Source organism: Cynoglossus semilaevis, chromosome 8, assembly GCF_000523025.1.
Source record: "Cynoglossus semilaevis isolate Cse_v1.0 chromosome 8, Cse_v1.0, whole genome shotgun sequence".
NCBI lineage: Eukaryota > Metazoa > Chordata > Actinopteri > Pleuronectiformes > Cynoglossidae > Cynoglossus > Cynoglossus semilaevis.
The window spans coordinates 21,016,793-21,038,164 of NC_024314.1; the positions used below are offsets into that span (position 1 = coordinate 21,016,793).

At 40.4% G+C, this 21,372-nt stretch overlaps 1 protein-coding gene across 2 annotated transcripts; it reads left to right on the top strand.

Annotated features, from left to right (window-relative positions):
- The first annotated feature begins 207 nt into the window (after window positions 1-207).
- On the top strand, window positions 208-14,655 carry lrguk (leucine-rich repeats and guanylate kinase domain containing). Of its 2 annotated transcripts, XM_025057955.1 has the most exons (18): window positions 208-321; window positions 414-514; window positions 766-847; window positions 992-1,116; window positions 2,455-2,598; window positions 3,123-3,203; window positions 3,487-3,573; window positions 3,669-3,775; window positions 4,672-4,791; window positions 5,635-5,731; window positions 6,964-7,077; window positions 7,797-7,998; window positions 8,983-9,078; window positions 9,378-9,499; window positions 10,128-10,285; window positions 10,583-10,654; window positions 12,002-12,114; window positions 12,324-13,089. In XM_025057955.1, exons 2-18 carry the CDS (start codon window positions 434-436, stop codon window positions 12,665-12,667), a joined length of 2,145 nt encoding a protein of 714 aa, XP_024913723.1. In that variant the 5' UTR covers window positions 208-321; window positions 414-433; the 3' UTR covers window positions 12,668-13,089. The 2 variants fall into 2 exon arrangements, 1 of the variants encoding a protein (XP_024913723.1); XR_003050426.1 differs by lacking the exons at window positions 208-321; window positions 414-514; window positions 766-847; window positions 992-1,116 and adding an exon at window positions 13,139-14,655 and having other exon boundaries at window positions 1,470-2,598; window positions 12,324-13,079.
- Window positions 14,656-21,372: the final 6,717 nt, after the last annotated feature.

Sequence of the window (21,372 nt, forward strand, 5' to 3'; positions counted from 1 at the left end):
TGCCATCTAGTGACTTTCACTTTCATATACAGCCGTTTTCCCCCAAAACTATTTTTAGAGCACACATCATTTGGCCAAACCCAGGCATTGCTTGATCGGGTTGTTATTGTCGGGTGGGGGGGAAATTATTATTATGATTATAACAATTATTATAATACATAATTATGCTAATATCAGTCCAATAATATTGGACTCTATATTTTATTCTTTTTCTTCTGACTTGATTCATTTTTTTCCAGAACAAGAATCTCAGTGACATCTCCATTTTGAGCCGTTTCGTCCATCTTCAGAGACTGGAACTGCCACACAACAAAATCAAAGGTGACGCCGACTCCTAACATCAAATGACTGATTCTATCACGTATGATTGTAGGCTTTGATCACTTCCGCTCACTCCCCTCTCCACCTCTTAGATCTGACCTGCGTGAGCCACATGCCGTCCCTCGTCATCCTGGATGCTTCTCACAACGAAATCTCCGCCTTCTTTGGATTCCAGCCACCCAAAAACCTTAAGGTACTGCGGGACCTTGAGTGTGACAGGATAAGACAACATTTTGATCGGTGGCTCGGGTTATATTCCCACAAGAAAGGCTGAATTTCCATAGCCCATCTGTAGTCACTCCCAAAACTGCTTAGCAGGCGTTAACTGCCCTTGAATGACAGTGAACTTGGGTGAATTAAAAATTCTCTCCCGTACTCGGGATTTAGCTGAGGAATTTCTTTACTCCAGACTTTTCGTTAATCGTGTGCTGCTTCTGTTCCCAGGAGGTCAACTTCTCCAACAACCGCATGTCCAAAATGAAGAATTTGTCAGCGTTTTCGTCTCTCAGTAACCTGCAGCTGGACCGTATCCTTTTGGTGGGAACAATTCCATTCATCCACATGCACAGGATGAACCCCACATTTGCAGCTGCATTTTTTTTTTTTTTTGCAGATGTAATGCAAAAATGTCTCCCGAATGTATTTTATTCTTAACCAGCCGCTGCCTCAGATAACAGCTTCAGTGAGATCAGCGGTCTGGAGCAGTGCGGTTTGCTCTATCAACTCAGCCTGGCACACAACAGGATCTCCAGGATCAGCGGATTGGACAACCTGCCGCTAAGTCACCTCTGCCTCGTAGGTTCTGTTTAGACACTGTGCGTGTGTGTGTGTACACATAGAATCACACACACACACGTCAGGATTTCTGCTCTGCTACTGCTTTGATGAAACTCTTGTCTTTAGAGTGAATACAAAAACTTTACACAACGCTGTTAAAATACCTGGTGTTTTTTAATTGGACCAGGACATTTAAAAAAAAAAAAAATTATCATTATAAATTCATTGGTGAAAGGTGTAGAGGTAGTAAAGATGAATGAGTTCAGGTCAAAGTGTGGCCCACGGTCTGCATATTTGCCGACCACAAACTAAACACCTGTTGTGTGTTTTGGTTTGTTCAGGCCGTCAACTCCATGCTAATGGTAGCTTTTAGCTAAGAAGGTACTTTTTTTAACTCACCTTTAAAGTCCTCTGCTGATCACTTTCTAAAATGAAAGTTGTACCTCAACAGTTGGTGTTTCATACCAAACACACGGTGAAAACTCTCCACTGTTGGTCGTGTTTCTGTCTCTGTTATTGCACAGTCAGCAGAAACTTGGCCTTCTCTTTGAATGCCAACATATGGTCCAGCAGCAGGCCTGTCCGTGTTCCTTTGTTGGCTGCCGTCATGTGTGTGTCCCTGTTCGTGTGTCCATGCATATGTGTCCTGTCCTCTATCAGTGTTTCCTCGTTGTCAGCATCCTCCAGTCAGCCTGTGTCTGCCCCTGCTGGCAGCTGCAGGTGTTGGAGGCAGCCTGGACCACATTCAGCACACACACACACACACACACACACACACACACACACACACACACACACCTCCTGGTCCATGCACCATCCATCTAATCCCATCCCTGACCTCCTTTTCCACACCTCCCTCCTCCATGAACAGCACAGTCCTGTCAACCAGCCTGGTCCACGGCCCGTCACAGCTTTGACCCCCAGCTTCCAGGGACCAGTGTCGTCACCCGCCCCCTCTGACTGCAGCCCTCTGCCAGGCAGCATGCTTAGCAAGGGCAGGGCGAGGCTCAGCCAGGAGGCTGGATAACAACTTTAGTCACAGGGAAGGAGGCACGGCACAGGCTGGTGACCCCGACACCGGGGTAGAATCAGCGTCTGGTTCTCGCGGTGGAACCTCAGCAGCTGTTTAGCTGTCACTCCTCAGCCGTCAGGGTTTAGTTAAAGCTGACAGGGCCTGTCACTCTGAGTGGAGAGGAAGATCAAGATCCCAGCAGAGCCACAGCTCCACGTCCTTTATATTTATTAGCAGGGATAATTGACTGGATATGAAGGAGAAGCAGTGATGGAGACGCACACATATGTTCGTGCACATGTGTTGGTGTCATGTTGTATTTCTCTCCGTGTGACTTTGCTCAGAGGGGAAACCGTCTGGAGAAGATTGAAGGCTTGGAGAATCTGAGGAGTCTGCAGTCTCTTGATTTGTCTCTGAATCGCATCAGGAGCCTCGCTGGTCTCCAGAACCTCAGTCTGCTGGGCTCCCTCAACCTGGAGAAAAACCTGGTACAGATCCCACGCTAAACACCAAATAACAAATGTTTGAACAAAAAGCAGAAGCATCTCAAAGGGAATTCATCATTGTTTGGAGCGGGGAATTCTCTTTTAAGTTGAATCAAAATGTTTTAAAGTTTTTAGCGGTCAGGTGGACGGTCTTTACAGATTTAAAGACATTTCACTTGGTTGCATCACCGCTTATGACGATCAAAGATCTCGTCATCTTTTCAGGTCGACATCTAAAGCGTTCTCCTCCTCTCGACCAGATCAGTCGATCTGAACGTGTGGACGGGTTTGCTTGAATGACCTTTTGACAAACATCTGAATGTTAAACACATCAACACACACCAGTGGTTCCCAATATTGGCTTTTTGTCTAGTACAGGAGTGTCAAACTTCTGGCTTAGGGGCCACTTTTGGCCCGGAAACCCCTCACATCTGGCCTGTGACTAGATGTCAATAATAATAATATATTTCCTTCCTTGAAAATTGAAAATATATTCTCTTGTATAAATTATTTGTTGCTCGTTCCAGATCAGTGAAATTCAGGAGTGTAAACACATCCACGACCTTTGTCTGCTGAGGGACATGAATCTGCTGCAGAACCCTGTGCAGGTAACTCCAACACTCAGTTAGTGTATAGTGCAGAACTGTGGTCTTTTGCTCAGAGCAGTGTATAGTGCAGAACTGTGGTCTTTTTTTTTTTTGCCATGAATTCTGTATTTTGGGTCTGTATGCACCTACAGCTTCTCTGATAGCTTCCATCTGTGCTGTATGTCTTTGGGTTTTCACTCTGACGCCTCGGTTATGACCCAGAAAATGTACAGTATGTGGTACCGACGGCTTCTCCTCATGTCTGTGTGTTTTTAATTTGTGCCATGTGGACGATGACGGACAGGAGCAAAAGGACTACAGACTGTCAGTGATTTTTCTCCTGCAGCATCTGACCACGCTGGACCAGCAGGAGGTCACGGCGGAGGAGAAGGTTTGGAGAAAAAGTCTTGGTTGTTTCAAAATGACCTCTGTAAATCTGTTCTATATAATATACAGGAGCATATACTGACACCCTTAACATCCCAGGTGTCATCAGTGAACAAATACGACCCCCCTATGGACGTGGTGGCTGCCACTAATCACATGACCCACCTGGTGTATCAGCTGATGCAGCCTCAGGTGCTGTACGACAGGTTCGTGCTCCGATTAAAAGACGTTACTATCAAACACTGACGCTGCTGTTCGTTTTGACTAAGTCTCAGTCTTTTAGACTTAGTTGTAACTTAGTCTTAGTTCCTGTTTAGTTTATAGAACTATTTAATTTTAGCATAGTTTAAGGTGACAAAATATCCAATTATTTGGACTAATATGCAATGAGTAATGTGTTTGTGTAATATTTACCTGTATGTTTTTTTTTTACCACAGTGGCACAATAATAAATATTAGAAATTAAATTATTTTAAGCTGCTTCACCCTCCCTTGCAGTAACTTTGCGCCCCCAGGTGGACATGCCCCTCACTTTGCATACCATTGGTCTAAATTAAGCAGTTTGCAGCAGAAAAAGTTTAAAAATCCTTTTTTTTCCCTAGTTTTTTATGTAAACAGTAAGAAAGAACTACATAGCTCCTGATTAGGTTTAAAAATCTTTTTTTCTAGTTTTTTATGTAAACAATAAGAAAGAACTACATAGCTCCTGATTAATGCTCTACATGAGACAAAGCTGACATGTGATAAGTCATAATGTAAAATCACCTACCGTGACATGACAGCTGTTTCCTCCGCCTCCTCTGTTTTTCCTCCTTTTAACTTTACTCTGGGTAAAAAAATGTTTAAAAATGAACTCCTAAATCAGCGCTTTTTAAAAAACATCCATCATCAGCAAATATTACGCTGCAGCTAAGAGTCAATTCAACATTCTCCTCTGTGCTTCTCCAGAAAGCTCACATCCATATTACCCACAAAGTTTCTTTTATATTGATCGTTACAGTGACTTTCAATTCCAGAGCTGAGCCTTCACACCGTATCTGTGTTCATCAATAACCGAGGTAACTGAGTTTGAACGTATGTGTGTGTGTGTGTTTTCCTGCAGTACTTTTCCCAGTGCAGACTGTCCATACCCAATGCTGGTGCTGACAGGTCCACAGGGATGTGGTAAAAGAGAACTGGCCCACAGACTGTGTCAGGATCTACATGAGTACTTTGGATACGGGTCAGTGTCAAATTATTGTTTGGACAAAATATGAACTTAATTTAACAATTAGGTTTAATCACTAATCATCATTGATCTCAAGACACTGTGGTGAAAACACTGAACTAAGAAAACACAAGCCATGTAAAGCCAGCGATGCCTTATATTGATAATATATAATAATAATAATAAACATAATAAACATTTTATATTATTGTTTTAAAAATTGATAAAATATACAAGTGAAATAAACATTATTTTTTTAAAAATTGATAAAATATACAAGTGAAGGACAGTGAGCGCAACAGTGTCAAGTGAAAAAATGGAGCTCCGTGAGCACTCGTAACTCGATGTTTCCTCGTATCACGAGGAAAATCTTGCAAAAGTTGCTTACTTGGAACTTGGTAAACTCATATTTTGGGTTGCTCGTATCTCGAAGCCCAACTGTATTTCTTTAAATATTTGTTCAGAACTGTGGAGAGAATAAGCTGTAAAAACAGTGATGCCTTCGTTGTCCTAGTACAGACCGAGGACATTATTGTGCTAATAAAAAATATGTGTCATCAAAAATCAATTTAGGTCAAAATGCAACGTCAGTTATCAACAATGTACACGACAACCTTTGACAACCCTTCACAAAACAGACTGGGTCCTCCATGTAAAATATAAATAGAACTGAGGCCAAACACATGCAAAACAACCTTGATGTTGGAGTAATGACACACAGATGTGTGGCTTCTGGCCTTTTTACCCCTCAAGACCCATTTAGTGGACGTAGACCTCGTAAATTCTAACGGTGGAAGAGTTCCTCAGAAGAAACCCCAGACTTATTGTTTCTGTGTGTGTGTGTGTGTGTGTGAACAGAATTTGTCACACGACAAGAGGGCCGTACTTTGGTGAGGAAAATGGAATCGATTACCATTTTGTCAGCGAGGAAGACTTCGAGAACATGGTCCTCATGGTAAGTTAGTCTTAGAGTCGCACACTGTGACAATCTGTGTGGAAATCACCCATAGAACCTGATGGTTTGGTCCGGTTGATGATTGGTCAAAGCAGGCATAGGCAAACTATGGCCCGGGGGCCAGAAGTGGCCCATTTGGCATTTTTATCCGACCTGCCGAACTTGTCCAATTTATGTTATTAATTTCTATTATCATTATACGTCTGCCTTTTCCCTGCAATGTCTGTGTTTCCCCAATAGATGGCATAGAAAGGGCTAAAAGCATTTTAGAATTGTAACCTTTAAGTTACATGTCATTTGTCTTAGTTCATACAAACGCTCCCCCATTGTGGCCCGTGAGTCAAAAAGTTTGCTCCCCCATTGTGGCCCGCGAGTCAAAAAGTTTGCCCACGCCTGGGTTAAAGGATATTTAGTCACATGGTCTTGAGAGAAATGAGCTCCATGAGGTTCCAGGACACATTTGTTTCTCATATTTTGTCCGTGTTGTCAGACTGCCTGTTGGGTAAGAATGTCGAGATATAACCAGCGGAGGTTCTGGTCGTGACGTGATTTACAAGGCCAGGGCCTTTGATGCTGTTGTCGAAGCCCTCCAGTCCACCCCCTCCAGGAAGTGGGTCCTGTTCCCTCCTTCACCCTTGGCTTGATTTTGCCCACATCCTCTCTTTATTCTCTTGTTATTCCTGCCTCCCTCCGCTCTTTTTATGCCCCCGCTCCTCACTCATATCAGCTGCCCTTCTCTTCATCTCTCTGTCCTCACTAGGCAATCAATCAAAATCTCCCAGACTCTGGCCTTGTGTCTGTTCACCAACAAAATTAACCCCAATCAGCGGCACTTGTTCTAGTCATAGTCTTTGGACTGCACTGTAAACAAAAGTCTACTGTGTAATTATATCTGAAAGCAATGAAATCACAAGGACATGCTTAGTAATTTGAATTGAAATTAGGGCTTCGACTCAGACATGTTCATTTTGATTATTTATTTACGAACCAAAAAACAACCTGAATTTATTTATTTTTTAATGTCTGGCATGCTAATAAGACAGCCTATTGGGGGCAGTATTGCACCTTAAGTTCATTTGTCAAGCAGAAGTGTGTTGTTGTTATCTTGTTGAGGTGCGATGGAACACGAGGCCGCATTGTTTTTAAGAGAATAGCTATGTATAATCAGTGCAACAATTGTAGCTATTTTTGCGCAATTATGTTCTATTCCTTAAAAAAAAATCTGTTTTCAGGGTAAGTTCATCCAGACCATGCAGTACGGGGGCCATCGCTTCGGTCTGACCAGAGACGCCGTCGAGGAAGTGGCCAAAGAAGGACTTGCCTGTTGTCTGCACATGGAGCTGGAGGTGAAGAAAAAAATTCACTGTGATTTCAATGTGACATGAATGGGAGAAAAAGTGTTTCCCCTTCGCTGACAGAAGGCATGTGTGTTTTTTTTTTATTTAAGTTTCATCAAATTTCACAGGCTAACAACTAGATTTCTTTGGCTACTAAAAAGCACTTGAGGTGTACCTTTTTATTTAGTTTCATTATTGGTTGTATGTTAGCTCTAATTCTATTATAGCTTCATTATTGTTATGTTGTATGTTAGCTCTAATTCTATTATAGATTGTGTTTCTTTTGTGTTTGAGAAAATATACTTCCAACATTTGGACATTTAGATTCAGCGTTACCTTTTAGCTTTGTCTCTCTGTGTGTGTGGGGAGGGTGCGGGGGGGCAAGTTCTATCTCCAATCTACGCCGTTTATTCATTGTAACAACAAATTCATGTGAACATTTTTCACCATTTGCAGAAATGGCTTGTTATTTAAATGTGCTCTTACGTCTTAATTTGTTTACAGCAAATGCAAAAAATTAGCGTGTGGCTAATATGTGTGCTTCATTAAGATGCAAAAACTTGAGCAAACATTTTCATCAGGGAAATGATTGGACCCTGATTTCCACTCACTTATTTACCAAACTCTACTCCATCTTCTTCTCCTGCTCCCTCTGGTGTTGTTCTAAACGGCACAGCTCTAATCAAATTCAGCCACATTAAAAAACCTTACGTCTCCTCCCTCCTCAGGGTGTGTTAAGTCTGAAGAACAGCTACTTTGAGCCCAGGTACATCCTCATCATACCGACCAGTGTGGAGAAGTACATCAGCAACCTGAACGACCGCGACCTCTACACGCAGGCCCAGATCGACCGGGCGGTGTCGCGTATACAGCTCTACGCCAACACCTGCAGGCAGAGGCCAGGATTCTTTGATAATGTCATTCCCAGTGGTGAGCAGAGAAAACACGTTAATGGAGGAGTGTTTCAGTTCTTCCATTCTGCACGTTAACTGTTTCACCTTTCATTTCACGACATCGGCCGTCACCAACCGCTACTAAGACTCATTAGTCATTACAGAAACGTTGAAATGATATTGTGGCCTTTTCTGAGTTTACTTTAAGCTATCTCAGTTCCTCCATGCCATTGATTTTGTAAACTTTTAGCCAATTTAAAAAAGTAAAACACATTTTAATTTTAAAATTTCACATTTACACATTTCAATTTAATATTCCTTTTGTTGTTTCTTCTAGCTATTTCCAGGACAACTTTTTGTTTAGTTTTTGGTTTTAGCTACATTTTGTTTTGTTTTTTTCTGGTCAGACAATTAGATTTTTTCTACCACGTTTTTTTGCAACTTTTATCTCATTATAATCTTATCACATCATGAATAATTTGAATTCCCAGTTTTCTAGTAGAATTAAACATTATTAAGTCTGAGCTTCCACTGAAAGAAAACTTTGCGCAGATATTTGTTGAAAATGAAGGCATTGAGACGTTTAGCTGTTGTTGTTCCTCTGTCTGCAGATTGTTACTGTAGCAACACAAGAGCTAAAAATACTTTTCTTTCCCCGGCCTGAGTGCAGTCTGTCAGTGATGCAGCCTCAGATAAATTAAGACACTTCGGTGAAATCCATACGCTACACTCTCAGTCCAATTACCACATGCATTAAGGGCACGTATCTGCAGAATAGCCGTGTTTATCATTCCCTCATGAAAGCTCTCAGACATGTTGGCTGTTTTCTTAATGAGTCGAAGACAGAGGGAGCGCGGGACACTCATCACTTTTATGCACCGCTAGCTAGCACCTCATTACTCTGAGGTCATCATTCTCTTATCTTTGAGTCATTACTCTTTGATGAGAGATGTATTGGCTCCATTCATTACTGTGTTTGTTTTGGTTTGTCTTTTTGTGTTGCACCCGGACATGTGAGAAGATGACTGGAAAGAAAGTTACCCCGCACTCAAGAAGGTTGTGACAGGATACCTGTTTGCTGAGGAACGTGATGATCAAACCAGTAGCACCTTCTCAGGTTTGTGTTTTGATTATTTGAGCACTTTGACAACATTCACAACATTTTTGTATCCTGACTCCAAACCAAGTTCTAACCAAGTTAGTCTCATAGAGAAGAATAGAATTTAACAGAGGTGTGTCAAAAAAAAACTTTAATTTTAAACCACACTGCAATATTCTATTTCTCTGTACTGTGGAGTGGCACATCTCCGTGAGTATTCCATTGGTACAGTTGAGTGACTGCACAAAGTACATTTACTGTGGATACTATGAGTCACCACTTTTGTACTTCACAGCATCTGTCTCTTTCATGCTCAGGTCTGAAACACTTGTCTTTGTCTGCGGGGCAAACAGGAACATCACTCGACCCCTCAGATCCTGCTTACAGGAACTACTTAGCCAAAATCCAGGCAGAGCTCAGCCTGCAGAAAAACCCCAACGTAAGTCATCAAGTTATCAAGTGTACTCAGGCTCTGCTTGTTATTGTGTATATGTATGTATATATATATACATCCATTTTCATCCACTTATCTGTTACCGGGTCGCGGGGGCAGCAGTCGCCACCCAAATCACACTGCACCATACGGTGCAAATCACACTGCACCGTACCAACCCCCTTAAACCTTCCTGCGGGTGTTTGTATAGTATATGTATAGTATTATTTTGGAAATACTACTATGGTTGCTAAACTGGTTATATATATAAAAAGTTCTATCAACATATTTAATATTCCCACTTTTTCTACCTGTTCTAATTGGACCATACAGATACAGTGGCATTGTAAGTAATCTACACATTGACGGCCACGGTGATAAAGGTTAATAGTGAATGTTGAACGTATATACACCAGACTCTGAATCTTCAGTCTGCAGACAGAACACTAGCTTTTCCTCACCATCTGTGTGTCATCACTTCTGCTTCCCATTTTCCGCCTTTGTTTTGTCCTCTTTAATCACCCTCTCCCCCTGGCTCCTCTCTGCTGCTCTTTTCTCACCTACAATTTATGTTGCTGTACTCCTTTCTCCCCCTCATCTTTAATTCTCCCCCTCTCGTCTCTCCTCGCTGCAGGAGCTGGCTTCCATCAGGAGAAGAGAGCAGCTGGTGAGGGAGGCTGTGCTGGGGAAGAGTCCAGGGGTCTTCAGCCAGCCTGCAAAAAGGCCCAACATAAGTGTTCAACCCAGCGCTCCTCTCCAGAGCTTGATTACAAGTGGCCAATCACATCCGGAGTAAATAGATTTAATTAGAGCTCTTGTCCTGACTGTTGTGATGGCTTATTTGGGGCTTATTTGTTGACCTGGGAGCTGAAGTGGCAGGTGCACTGATGGTTTGAATGTAACTGTTTTTTAATATGTTTGGCTCATGAAGTGCCGCTCTCCACTCAATTATCTCAAAATAAATAGCACCTGTCGTCTTCACTCACAAGTAGAGAAAAGGCTCAATTTTTTTTCAATTTATAAACCATGTTAAATCTTTACAAAGTTTGTTTTTTACTGAAAAGTTTTGTGTTTTTTTTTTCTATTCAGCTCTCCTCCACAAGCAGAAGAAATCCCACCGCAGACGGCTGATCCCAGGATTCCTGTTAGTCAGAAAAGCAGGTACACACATCTGTACACTGTTCTGTTTCCCTGTAGTTGAGTTGACGTTCCATCACCAAATATTACTGATGTGGAAAATGGTTATAATTCAAGTTAAATGTTTTATCAGTGAACAGCAGGGTTATTCCATGTCAGTGATATAGCAGCCAAAGGTTAGGGGTTTCATCATATGCTAAGCTAGTCTACATGCTAACATATCCCAAGGGATATACCTATGATAAGTAACTTCTGGTACACAGTTTTTCTGTCAGTTAGAAGACTTAAACTACTCTTTTGCCAGTATTCCTTTTTTACAAAGTAATACTTATTGTATTTACTTTACTTTTAAGGAGAACATTTTAACAGTACACGCTGTGGGCAGCACAAATTTGACACAAACACAGATTTACCCTCAGAGAAACCGGCTCATGAATTCAGATTTTGCACCGTTTTGCAGATTTTCAACTCCCCGTTGTGTTCACTTGTGCGCCTCAGTTCTTCGTTTTGTTGTGCAGCCTCCTCTCTGCTTCCACAACACTTCAATCTATTATTGCTTTATTTCTTTCTGGAAAGACTGCAAGAGATTTCAGATGCAGTTTAGCACTCGGTCAGAGTGGAATTGTCTCCTGTGGGATCTTGTTTTAAAGAAGTTTCGTGAGATGGGTTAAATATCTGAGTCCTGTCAAAACAGTGTGACGGATCCATGCCTCCAGTGTTCAGGTTGGGGCATTACTCACCACCTCAGTATGTCTGTAGAAGATTTCAGACATTTATCTCCTTGTCATTGTTGCTCTTAACAGGGATGTGTCTTCACTCGTGTGATTCTGTTGCACATATTGTATTTGAGGACATGGAATCTCTCTGAATTGTGTGTAAAAACAAGGTAAACATAAGCTGAGAAATGGTCAAAACAAAAACTCAACCAAAAGATGCATGTTAGTTGTATCTACAAAAGGTTAGCAAAAATGTGTTAAAATGGTCTAACCAGATATAAACAGAGAAAAAAGTTGTAGTCAATCTCCCCAGAGAAAGGTAAAACATCTACATATTTGCAAAACTATGAAAATCTGGTCGAATAGTTGGTAATGCATTTAAAACATTTATTAAAAATAAAAAGTAAATAATAATAGATAATGAATATTCACTGACTACATTGAACTGGTCGAGGAGCCATATTGGCCCAAGGACCAGAGTTGTGAATTATGTGAAGACCACTAGGCCTGATTATCTCTTATTAGCTGTTCAGTTTTTTAATTGTTTTTTTTTTTCTGTATATCATTATTGACTGCTTGTCTCCCAATCGCCTCTCTTTTGTTGAATTTCCTCATCATCTTGTTTTCTCTTGTGTTGTGTTTTTCTCTTTTAAAGTGGAGTTGAAGAACATCGAGCCTGCTCAGCTGTGACTGCTGCGACCTCAGCTCGAGGCATAGTGAAGGCTCTGGACATCGCTGCCATGGGAAGTGCCCTGGACACTTTGAAAGGTTAACTTGTTTTACTGGCTTATCATGAATTTATATTTTTGAAAGCTCTTACAAATATCCAGAAATATTCCTTCATTTCCCAAAGGGAACTCCCAATATATCTATCTGTCTATCTGTTCATCTATCTATAAAATAAGAGTAATGTGTTGTAATTTTCTACAAATTTTCTTTTACCATGATTTCTCAAATATCTTACATGTTCATTCCAGAAAAGCTGGAGAACAGCAAATCTCCTGGTGCTGCAGATGCTGAAAGAGAACAAAAACCAGAAACAGGACAGGAGCAGCGGGCTCCAGTCACGTCTCCGTCCTCCAGGCGACGTCCTGGCTCGGAAACTAAGCCCATCCTTCCCCCGATTCCCACTGGACGGAAAACACCAGCACGGCCACGTTCATGTCCTTCAAGGCCTTCCTCCACAACAGCAGAAGAAGCAGAAGCAGAAGCAGAAGAAGTAGAAGTAGAAGTAGAAGTAGAAGTAGCAGAAGAAGAAGAGGAAGTAGAAAAAGATGATGAAGCAGACGTGGAAGAAGAGTCAGCCAGAGAAGAAACCTGAAGTCATTTGTTTTAAAAACAATCTTTACAAACATTTAAAAGACCTAGTAGATATTTCATACTTTCATAAACTTTCATAAAGGTATGACTAATAAATTAATTTAATAAATGCTTGCTCCATCAATATTTTCTTTTAGTTTTGCTACAGTCGTAGTGAGGACATTAGTAAAAGTCATTGCTACATAAAAATGAGGGAAAAGTTCATTATTTTTATATCTGCAAGTAGGAAAATCTGTAATCTGTAAAATATATGAACATTTTAATGGTAAAGTATCTCCAATAAGTACTGAAGTGTTTGAGGAAACATGCTGAGTTGCTGAGTATTCTGTTCTCTTTATTCATTCTCTCTGTCTTGGTCGCGCTACTTCCAACAACTTTTGTTGTTGTTTCACATTTCAGACTCGCGTTGCCAGGTTAAATAAATGCTGCTGTCGTTTTGTTGTTGTTTCACATTTCTGATTCGCGTTGCCAGGTTAAATAAATGCTGCCTTAAATTCACAGAACACTAGAAGCTTAAATGGAAAACGATGACGTAGTTTCTTTAACCAATCATATTTGGAGATGGTATCATACTGGCATATGAAGGCCTTCTATCAGTCCCGCTGTTACGTTAGCGATTTGAGTGATTTGATTGGATGGTGAAAGAACTATATGTCGCGACTTGTCCGTTCGATAATAAAGTTTTCTCTGCCTCCACTACTTCTATCCAGCGGACATTTTCAGCCTAAAGCGAATTTAAACCCATGCCGTAATATCGACTTTATTCATTAGAATAGTTTACGATAGAAAATCCGTGTAACTCACGGATAATCTGTACACCAGAGTAATTGAACTCATCGTGAGGAAAGAGAGGAGGATGGAATGTGTGTACAACTTATCACACGTCTTGGTGAGTGATTTTTTTTCAACAGTAATGTAATTGAAATATGTCTTTATTGATGTTTTTGATGTACATTATGTCCCAACTGTGGCTGACGTGTGCTTCGAGGGGTTGTTCTGCGACGGCTGGCCCATTAAAGGTGCACGGTCGCCGCCCCTTTCCTGCTATTTTTTTAATGAAGAATAATCACATTTGAGTATGAGTGTGTTTTAAATTTACCATAACATGTCATATTTAAAATATCAATATCATTTTGGGGGAGAATAGCTTTCGGCTCGTCTTGCTCCCAACATCTTAGGAAATTTTGGGGAGCTAATACAGTTTCCGGTGTGAGCAGCAGCGCAGCCAATTGCTGACTTGTTGCTGACGTGAGCGATGCGCATAGAAGCAAAAATGTATCCAATCAGCGTCGGTGAATCTTATTACTTATTGGCGACTAATTTGTCGCGTATCTATGACGAATTGTTATGTGCGCCGTTTCATTTGCTGAGCTGTCGCCTCGTCACAAGAGGTCACGGGTAAATAACTCAACAGCTTTGTGTGTATAAATGTGTAAACATGATTCTGTAGTTTGTTTACGTGTTCACTCTCAGATGTAAAACTTGTGTTTATGCAATAATAACGTACACCGTACAGTTTTCCTATTTGTGTTAAATTGTATGGGGATAGTTACTGAAACTGGCTCAATATGGTTCAGCCAGATCTAGAATATTTTTCACCAGCAGCCCCTGGGTATGTTGCTTCTGTAATGGTGTTATTATGGCTACATGAGTTATCTAGGATATAACTCAAAAAAAACAATGCAAACGGTGAAATCCTCCACCATAAAAAAGCAAATGTACGCCCCAATTTGTAACCCAGATGTATAGGATTTTATTGTGTAATATCAAATTTGACATAATATACAGGACCAAAAAAATTCCCCCATACATCTCATAATGACAGTTCCTGGTTTTAATAATGGAGGTCAGAGTCAAATAAATACCCTTAATCACATGTGACTGTCAGACTTAGCCATGTTTACACGATGATACAGCTCTGGATCCCAGAAAAGTTTAGCTGCACAAAAAATTACTAAATTGCAGTTATGTAAGTGAATGTAACTTTGTTCATTTCTACCTCTGAGAAGAGGTGATGAAGAAGATGTTGATTCAAATCAGAAAACTCTGTCTACACGATGCTGATTCAAATCAGAAAACTCTGTCTACAAACTGTATGCTACGTGTCATGTTTAATGAATGCAACATTAATTTATTTTCCCAGACAGTGGAGTTGTGTTGTGTTTGGTGCCGTTCACTAATCTCATCCAATAAGATTTTGCCGTTGATGCAGAGATGCAGATCGTGCATGTGAAGAGTGGAGCTCTTGTCATGGCAGGATAAATACATCATTAATCTCTATTCTCTCTGATGGGATTATTTATTCAAGTGGAGAAGTAACAGGCATGTGGATATTGTAGACAGGTATTACACATTTTTTGTATGTGTGTGTTTGCATACATCGCCTGAGTGTCTCTGTGTTTGTAAATTTGGCAGGCGTTGTTTATTGGATGATTCATATTAGATTAAAGTTGTCATCTGTCATAGATGTGCTCATTGCTTATTTAAACAGTGCCTCAGTCAGTTTTTAGGTGCATATATTGTGTCTGTGCGCTGTTTCCTGGATTGCATGTGTTTGCACACACACACACACACACCCAGGGAACACACCTGGCCATCCATCACTGCCTTGTCTCTGAGGCAGCAGATGTTGCAACCCCGTCATAATTCTTTGGCACTTTGAAAGCAGACCTTGTCTTTCGTGTCCTCAGGGCTTTAACCTACTTTCACTGCAGTCTTCACTTATTAGTGCAGATTATCACGGACTGATGTGTTGTCTTTAGGTCAAGGCTGAACACACTTTACGAAGGAGGACAAATTAGCTAATGTCAAAGATTCCTGAAATCCAGCGACTCCTGCCGCTTGTAAAAGTGGAATGTGTATATTTAGTTTGTTGTCCTTGGTTATGGAGTGAAAAAGAGCTGTAATGTCCAGGCCAATAATGAGCTGATAGACTGTTAGTGAGAACTGCACTATTTTTACATTCAATTTTTTCAGTTTATCGTTACTTTGCCTGTAGTGTGAGTTTAAACTGAATGTTCCAAGTTTGGAAAGAACACAAAGGTGACATGAATTACGAAATATTATTACAAATACAAGACAGTATTATGGGTTGTGGATAGTCCAACTATTATAAATGACCCTTTGACCCCTTTAAAAATATCATGTGCAGGTTCCATCCACTTTCTGAACCCTGCTCTGACTTTCGAGAAACTTTTACGATTCCAAAGAGTTCTAGAAGATTAAGGTGTCATCAGCGATGACCAAAATATTTATTTACCATAGCAGAGGAAATAGCTCAAGTTTGGCCCAGAAGAAGGAATTCGAATTGGTTTTGAAACATGTTGCAATGAATGTTAAACAGCTTTGCTTTACACACATTCAGTGAGATAATCTCTAACAAAAACGTCTGTCTTTGCACCAAAACACATTAAATGTTGTCCTTTCTAAACACACAACACAATACACTGAAAAATAAACACATCACATTATGCCACATTATGTTCTTTGTCAAACACAGTCAGGCTCTCAGCTTAAGGACTGAGTTGTGTTGATATGGAGATAAACGTTGTCAATATTCAGATGCATCCAGGGTTTCTGAATTCATTTTATATTATATCTGTAAAAAAGCAAACAGAGAAAGAAATAGTCATTCTCATTCCATTCCAAGAAGAACAGCAATAACAGGTAAGACGAAGTACTTTGTGGCAAAATTATAATTAAGTATTGAGAAACAAGTTGATGCTCTGGATTTGTTTTCTACACTGAGCAGAAAAAAATGTCATCAAAATCCAATCTGTCAATATAAACAAACAGTATTAATACATTACAATCAATTATAGAGTCAAACTCTATATTATACATCAGGCCCAACAATGGGATCAATGCTCCCTGTCTGCTATCTAATGTGGGAGTCCAAATTCTGAGGGTGAACCCTGTGGACCAAATAATATCCCCCACAATTCATTTCAATGGACATTGCTGCTAAGTGGTGCAGTGACTGATTTGCACACTGAGTGATGTTTCCACACAGCTAATGACATCAATTATGTGCAGTTTTTGTGAACATTGGCACAATCATTAACACTGTGTTTGACTCTGCCAATGTGGGATAAAGACGTGGCTCAGCCAGAGACAACATTAGGAGAGTTAAGCTACAGTTTGATTTGTTTTTGTTTTTTGATTTTTAATATAATCTCCATCGTCAGGGTCTACCTAACATAATACTACAATCATTGGACCAACTCCAAATTAGACATGAGCCTGAGTAGATGAATATTTGACCAATTGTTTATCAATGAAAATCAGTTAGTTGTTTTATTGTAAGTTTAGACTGCACTGCTTTATGTTGTGTGCTTAGAGTGACTTGGCTTAGAGTAAGTTAGCCCTGAAAAGCTAATATTTAGCCCAAATAACAATTTAAATTAATAATACATGTATATAATTTTGTAGAAATGTATTAAAGATTGCAACAGAACTAACAATAGCATAACAGCTAACAATTATACAAATAATAATTATGTATATGTTAAGGTTGCTAATAGCGATCAAGTTTATAGCCTATTGCAATCAAAGGTGCTTAAATGTTTCCAGAAATTATAGAAGTTAGGCCAGTGGTAATTGAAGATCCTATTGGAATGATGGGGGTTAGAAGTAAAGCTACAAATGATTTAATAGCTAAGTGTAGAAGTAGCCACAAGGTAGTCAGAATGTAAAACAAATTGCTGAAAAAGTGATCGACATCAAGTGGCAAATTGGGCTAAGTTAGCTGAAAGAGCTTGTTAAAGTAAGGTAACTTAAGGATAGCCATGTGTAAACCTGAGCAGAATCAAGTTCAAACACAGCAGGACACCACCATCATTATTATCTCATCATGTACTAGTCCCTACAGTGAGATTTATCAGCGCATACACTGCAGCGGTTTTACTGTGTTTTTGCCCTTTAAAGCTCTCGTGAAAAGATGTGAGGACAGAGAGGGAGTTTACAAGGCTGAGAATGGACTCGGTTAAAGGTCTGTTAAAACTGCTGTAATATGTTACAGACACAGGTGCTAGCATGGAAGCTAAGCTCGCCCATGTGGTGGAACTCAGTAGTGACACACACACGCGTCAGGACTTTATAATAATACCACGTTTATTTTTTCCTTCGGGTGAAGACGACTGGAGGTGGTGTTAAGGCTGGTATCAGCATTTCTTTGACTGTAGATCGGGGAAGGAGTGTTAGTGACACACTACACTTAATTTCAGAATAGCTTCATGTGTCTATGTCTAAAGATGTTTCTGGCTGTATGTACACCAGTCCCTTTGAACTGGTGTACCAAGTATGTCCATGTGCCTTAGGTTGTATTCCACGGCTAAAAAGACACGTTTTGACTTTGGAAGCTGTATCCAGTGCTAGAGACAAACACATTTCTATGGATTTATCACTGCAACCTTTGTGTGCTGCTGGCGAGGATGTTGGAATAGGTCAGAGTGTGGTGATATAATGAAAGCTTAAAACACACACACAAATACACACCTCTGCATCAACTCTGCCGCATGATGTGGTGGCACACTCAGTAACGATGGCAACGGCACTCTGCAGTGCACCTCCCTGCATGTGTGTGTGTGTCATTGTGTGCGTTTAAATATAAATGTGTTTGTGTGTGTGTGTCTGTGTGTAGTGTGCTGGCTGGGGACAGATTAATTCTCCGCCAGATTCATTCCCTGTCAACTGGCTGAAACAAAAAGTTTCTGTTTTAATTAGTCGTGTGCTGCCTCTCAGGTCACATATCTATCTGTTGTTGTCCTCTTTCCTCCTCTCCTTGCGTCCTTCCCTCTTACTCCTTCACTTCCTCTCCTGTTTCATTAAAGCATTATACATTATTATGCTTTTATTAGTGCTTTTAGTGCGTTTGTTATGGAATATTCATCGGTAAACACATTGGAAAACACAGGATGTTGAATAGTTCATGGACTTTAAGGTAATTAAGTAACATATTTAAAGGAGTAATTATCTATCCATCCATCCATCCATCCATCCATCCATCCATCCATCTATCTATCTATCTATCTATCGAATTTCGTATATCTCATTCTCTTGCACTTATTTTATATAATTTCACATTAAAATAATGAAAATACATTTTTGCTGCCTAATTATAGTCATAAACATTTTATAATCAGGCTACTCCTTTAAAAAAACATTGGAAAGCCTTGCTCCACGCGGCTTGTCAGAATTAATCAAAGCCACACGATGTATTGATTATTCATTGGCCAACGTCTTTACTCTTGGACAGAGCCGAGGCTGTTGTTTCAGTTTTTCAAAGCAGCCAAATAACAAACACATTTCTCTGTGATGCACAATCAGCTTTTTTTTTTTTTTTAACTCTCTCTGGCTCCGCTCCTTTTATTTAAATGTTCCTTTGTGAAAGTCTCACATTGTTATGCAAAGATTTTCTCCTGAGAGCAATTACCAGCAAACTGTGTTCATATGCTGAACAAACACATACAGAACTGATTCACACTTTCTCTTTGTCTTTTCCTCTGTTATCCCGAGTCATATGTCTACTGTAGGTATCGGTTTAAATATCACATCAGATGCTTTATGTAGTGCTGTGTATCAGGTGAAGTTTGATCCCCAGGTAGCGGAGGTGGACGTGCCCAGACAGATACCCTTACTGGAACAATACTGCCCCCTCTAGGGTTGACCTCAGGGGAGAAACTGAGTCTGGCAGATAGGGAGTGCCCCCTGAGGGCAGCAGCGGTGCTCCAGCTGTGCTGCAGTGAAAGAAACGAGGAAAGGTTTGATTCATTTCTGGGTTTCTGTGAAAACGTGGGTGGGATTTTACACCAACATGGGTGTGTGTGTGTGTGTATTTGGTTTATTTTGCCAATTGTGGGCACTGTAAATGTCATACTGTCTCATCTTCATCTTCCATTCGCTCTCTTTCCCAAACCAATGAATGAGTCCAACCATACTTATACTTATTCTCCCTTTGGATTGGCAGTTCAGTCCACCAACGTACAGTGACAAAGTAAAAGAGTCACAGATTAGTACGTGCTCTCTTTTCAGATGCTCTTTGTCTCCGTGGCGTCCTCTGCTGTGTCCCCATCTTCTCATGCCTTCCAAATCTCAAACTGAATCTAGATGGACCGTAATGACCGTTCTACAGATCTGTACACCAGGGCTCCACCTTGTGGGTCATGGAAGCTCTACCACTTTCTCATATCTATTTTCTAAAATGTCATCTTCTAAAACGTGTGCTCCACAGCAGATTTCCCTCTATTCTTCTGTTATGCTTCCTTTGAAACACACTGTCATATCCAAAAGGATTGGACACATGCCATAAAATGATCATATGTTTGAATGAGCTCTTTCTTCTCAGGTCGTCCCCTTTTTATTCCTCCTTTTATTCTCCTCTTCCTTCAGGTATAGGAGCTTTATATTTCTCACTGTTGGTCAAAAATCCTTTTTCATCAGCCCGTTTCATTTCTGCATCACTGCAGCCTCTGGAGTTCTTACCGTCACCTCGTCTTCCCTCCCTTTTCCATTATTACACCTTCTGCTTTTGCTTCTTTTCCTTTCTTCCCTTCTGGCCTCTCATTTCCCTTAAGTTGTCGCCCACAGTCCACTTCCCATGAAATCGAGTGATCCACTGAATAATTCCTCGTCACGGCATCCCGAGGAGGTCTTAAAACTCCCAGCGGTCCAACAAATTACTGCCCTCATCCCTTTAACTGTGCACTGCATATTAAATTAGAGCAAAGAGGGACACTTCAACATCCGTGTGATGAGAAGAAGGAGTCGGGAGTAAAGAGGAGAAGGAGGAGAGGCAGAAATGAGCTTTAAGGACAAAGGTGCTGTGATGGCTGCAAAAATCCTCAAATAACCTTGTCCACCTCATCTACATCAAGATGGTCATGTAGAAAGAAGACACAAGGACTCTGGGTATCTGCATGTGGCCTTACTTTACTCAATTTTGTTATTGCGTTCCTAAAAACCATTAAATGGCAACCATGGATAAAGAAAAGACATATTTTGTCACATATATTCCTGGAAATGATGTCGTCTTCCATACAGTGTTGAGCCTCATTTACCTCTCCACATCTGTGTTGGCTGTCATGTTCATATGCATAAATTGACTTCCCTGCATTTTTATGTGAACACATGAAGCATTAGTCTGTTTCCCTCCAAGCCATTTTCCATTCCATTGAGTATGACTGCCACAGAGCTCAAGTGACCGGCTCTCAGTAGATGCACAGTAGACTTGTCTCTGCATGTGTGTGTGTGTATGTGCACATAAAAGTGTGTGTGTCTTTACATAATCCGTCAGCCATGGCAACTTGGACACATGCTGTTGACTTAACTGGCTGCTCCATATGCATATCCATTAAAATGGTTTTGAACATAGACCACTTATAATAAATGGAGTGACCAATTTGCCATTTCACGGTTTTAGCTCCTCCACATTGAGATCCTTTATAGAACACTATGATTATGTTTTGTTTTTTTGTTGTTTTTTTTTTTTCAAATCCATTTGGGAAACATTTATTCCCATATATGATCCCCTGACTTCATAACATGATTTGGTTGTGTTCAGATTTACATATGTTTTCAAACTGTCCTAAAAATAAGACACACTATTTTCTTCTCTACATATTGATCCTTCTATGAAACCGTTTGATCCAAAGATCATCTTTTCATCTCCAGTACTCGTTCACCATCTCACCAGCACTGAGTCCTAGT

Bases quoted from the DNA above. Each gene is read 5' to 3' on its own strand.
- lrguk (XM_025057955.1), top strand. From the start codon at position 434: ATGCCGTCCCTCGTCATCCTGGATGCTTCTCACAACGAAATCTCCGCC. The intron at 3,574-3,668 runs GTTTGGAGAAAA...TTAACATCCCAG, and splicing joins AGGTCACGGCGGAGGAGAAG to GTGTCATCAGTGAACAAATA. The intron at 3,776-4,671 runs GTTCGTGCTCCG...GTTTTCCTGCAG, and splicing joins CCTCAGGTGCTGTACGACAG to TACTTTTCCCAGTGCAGACT.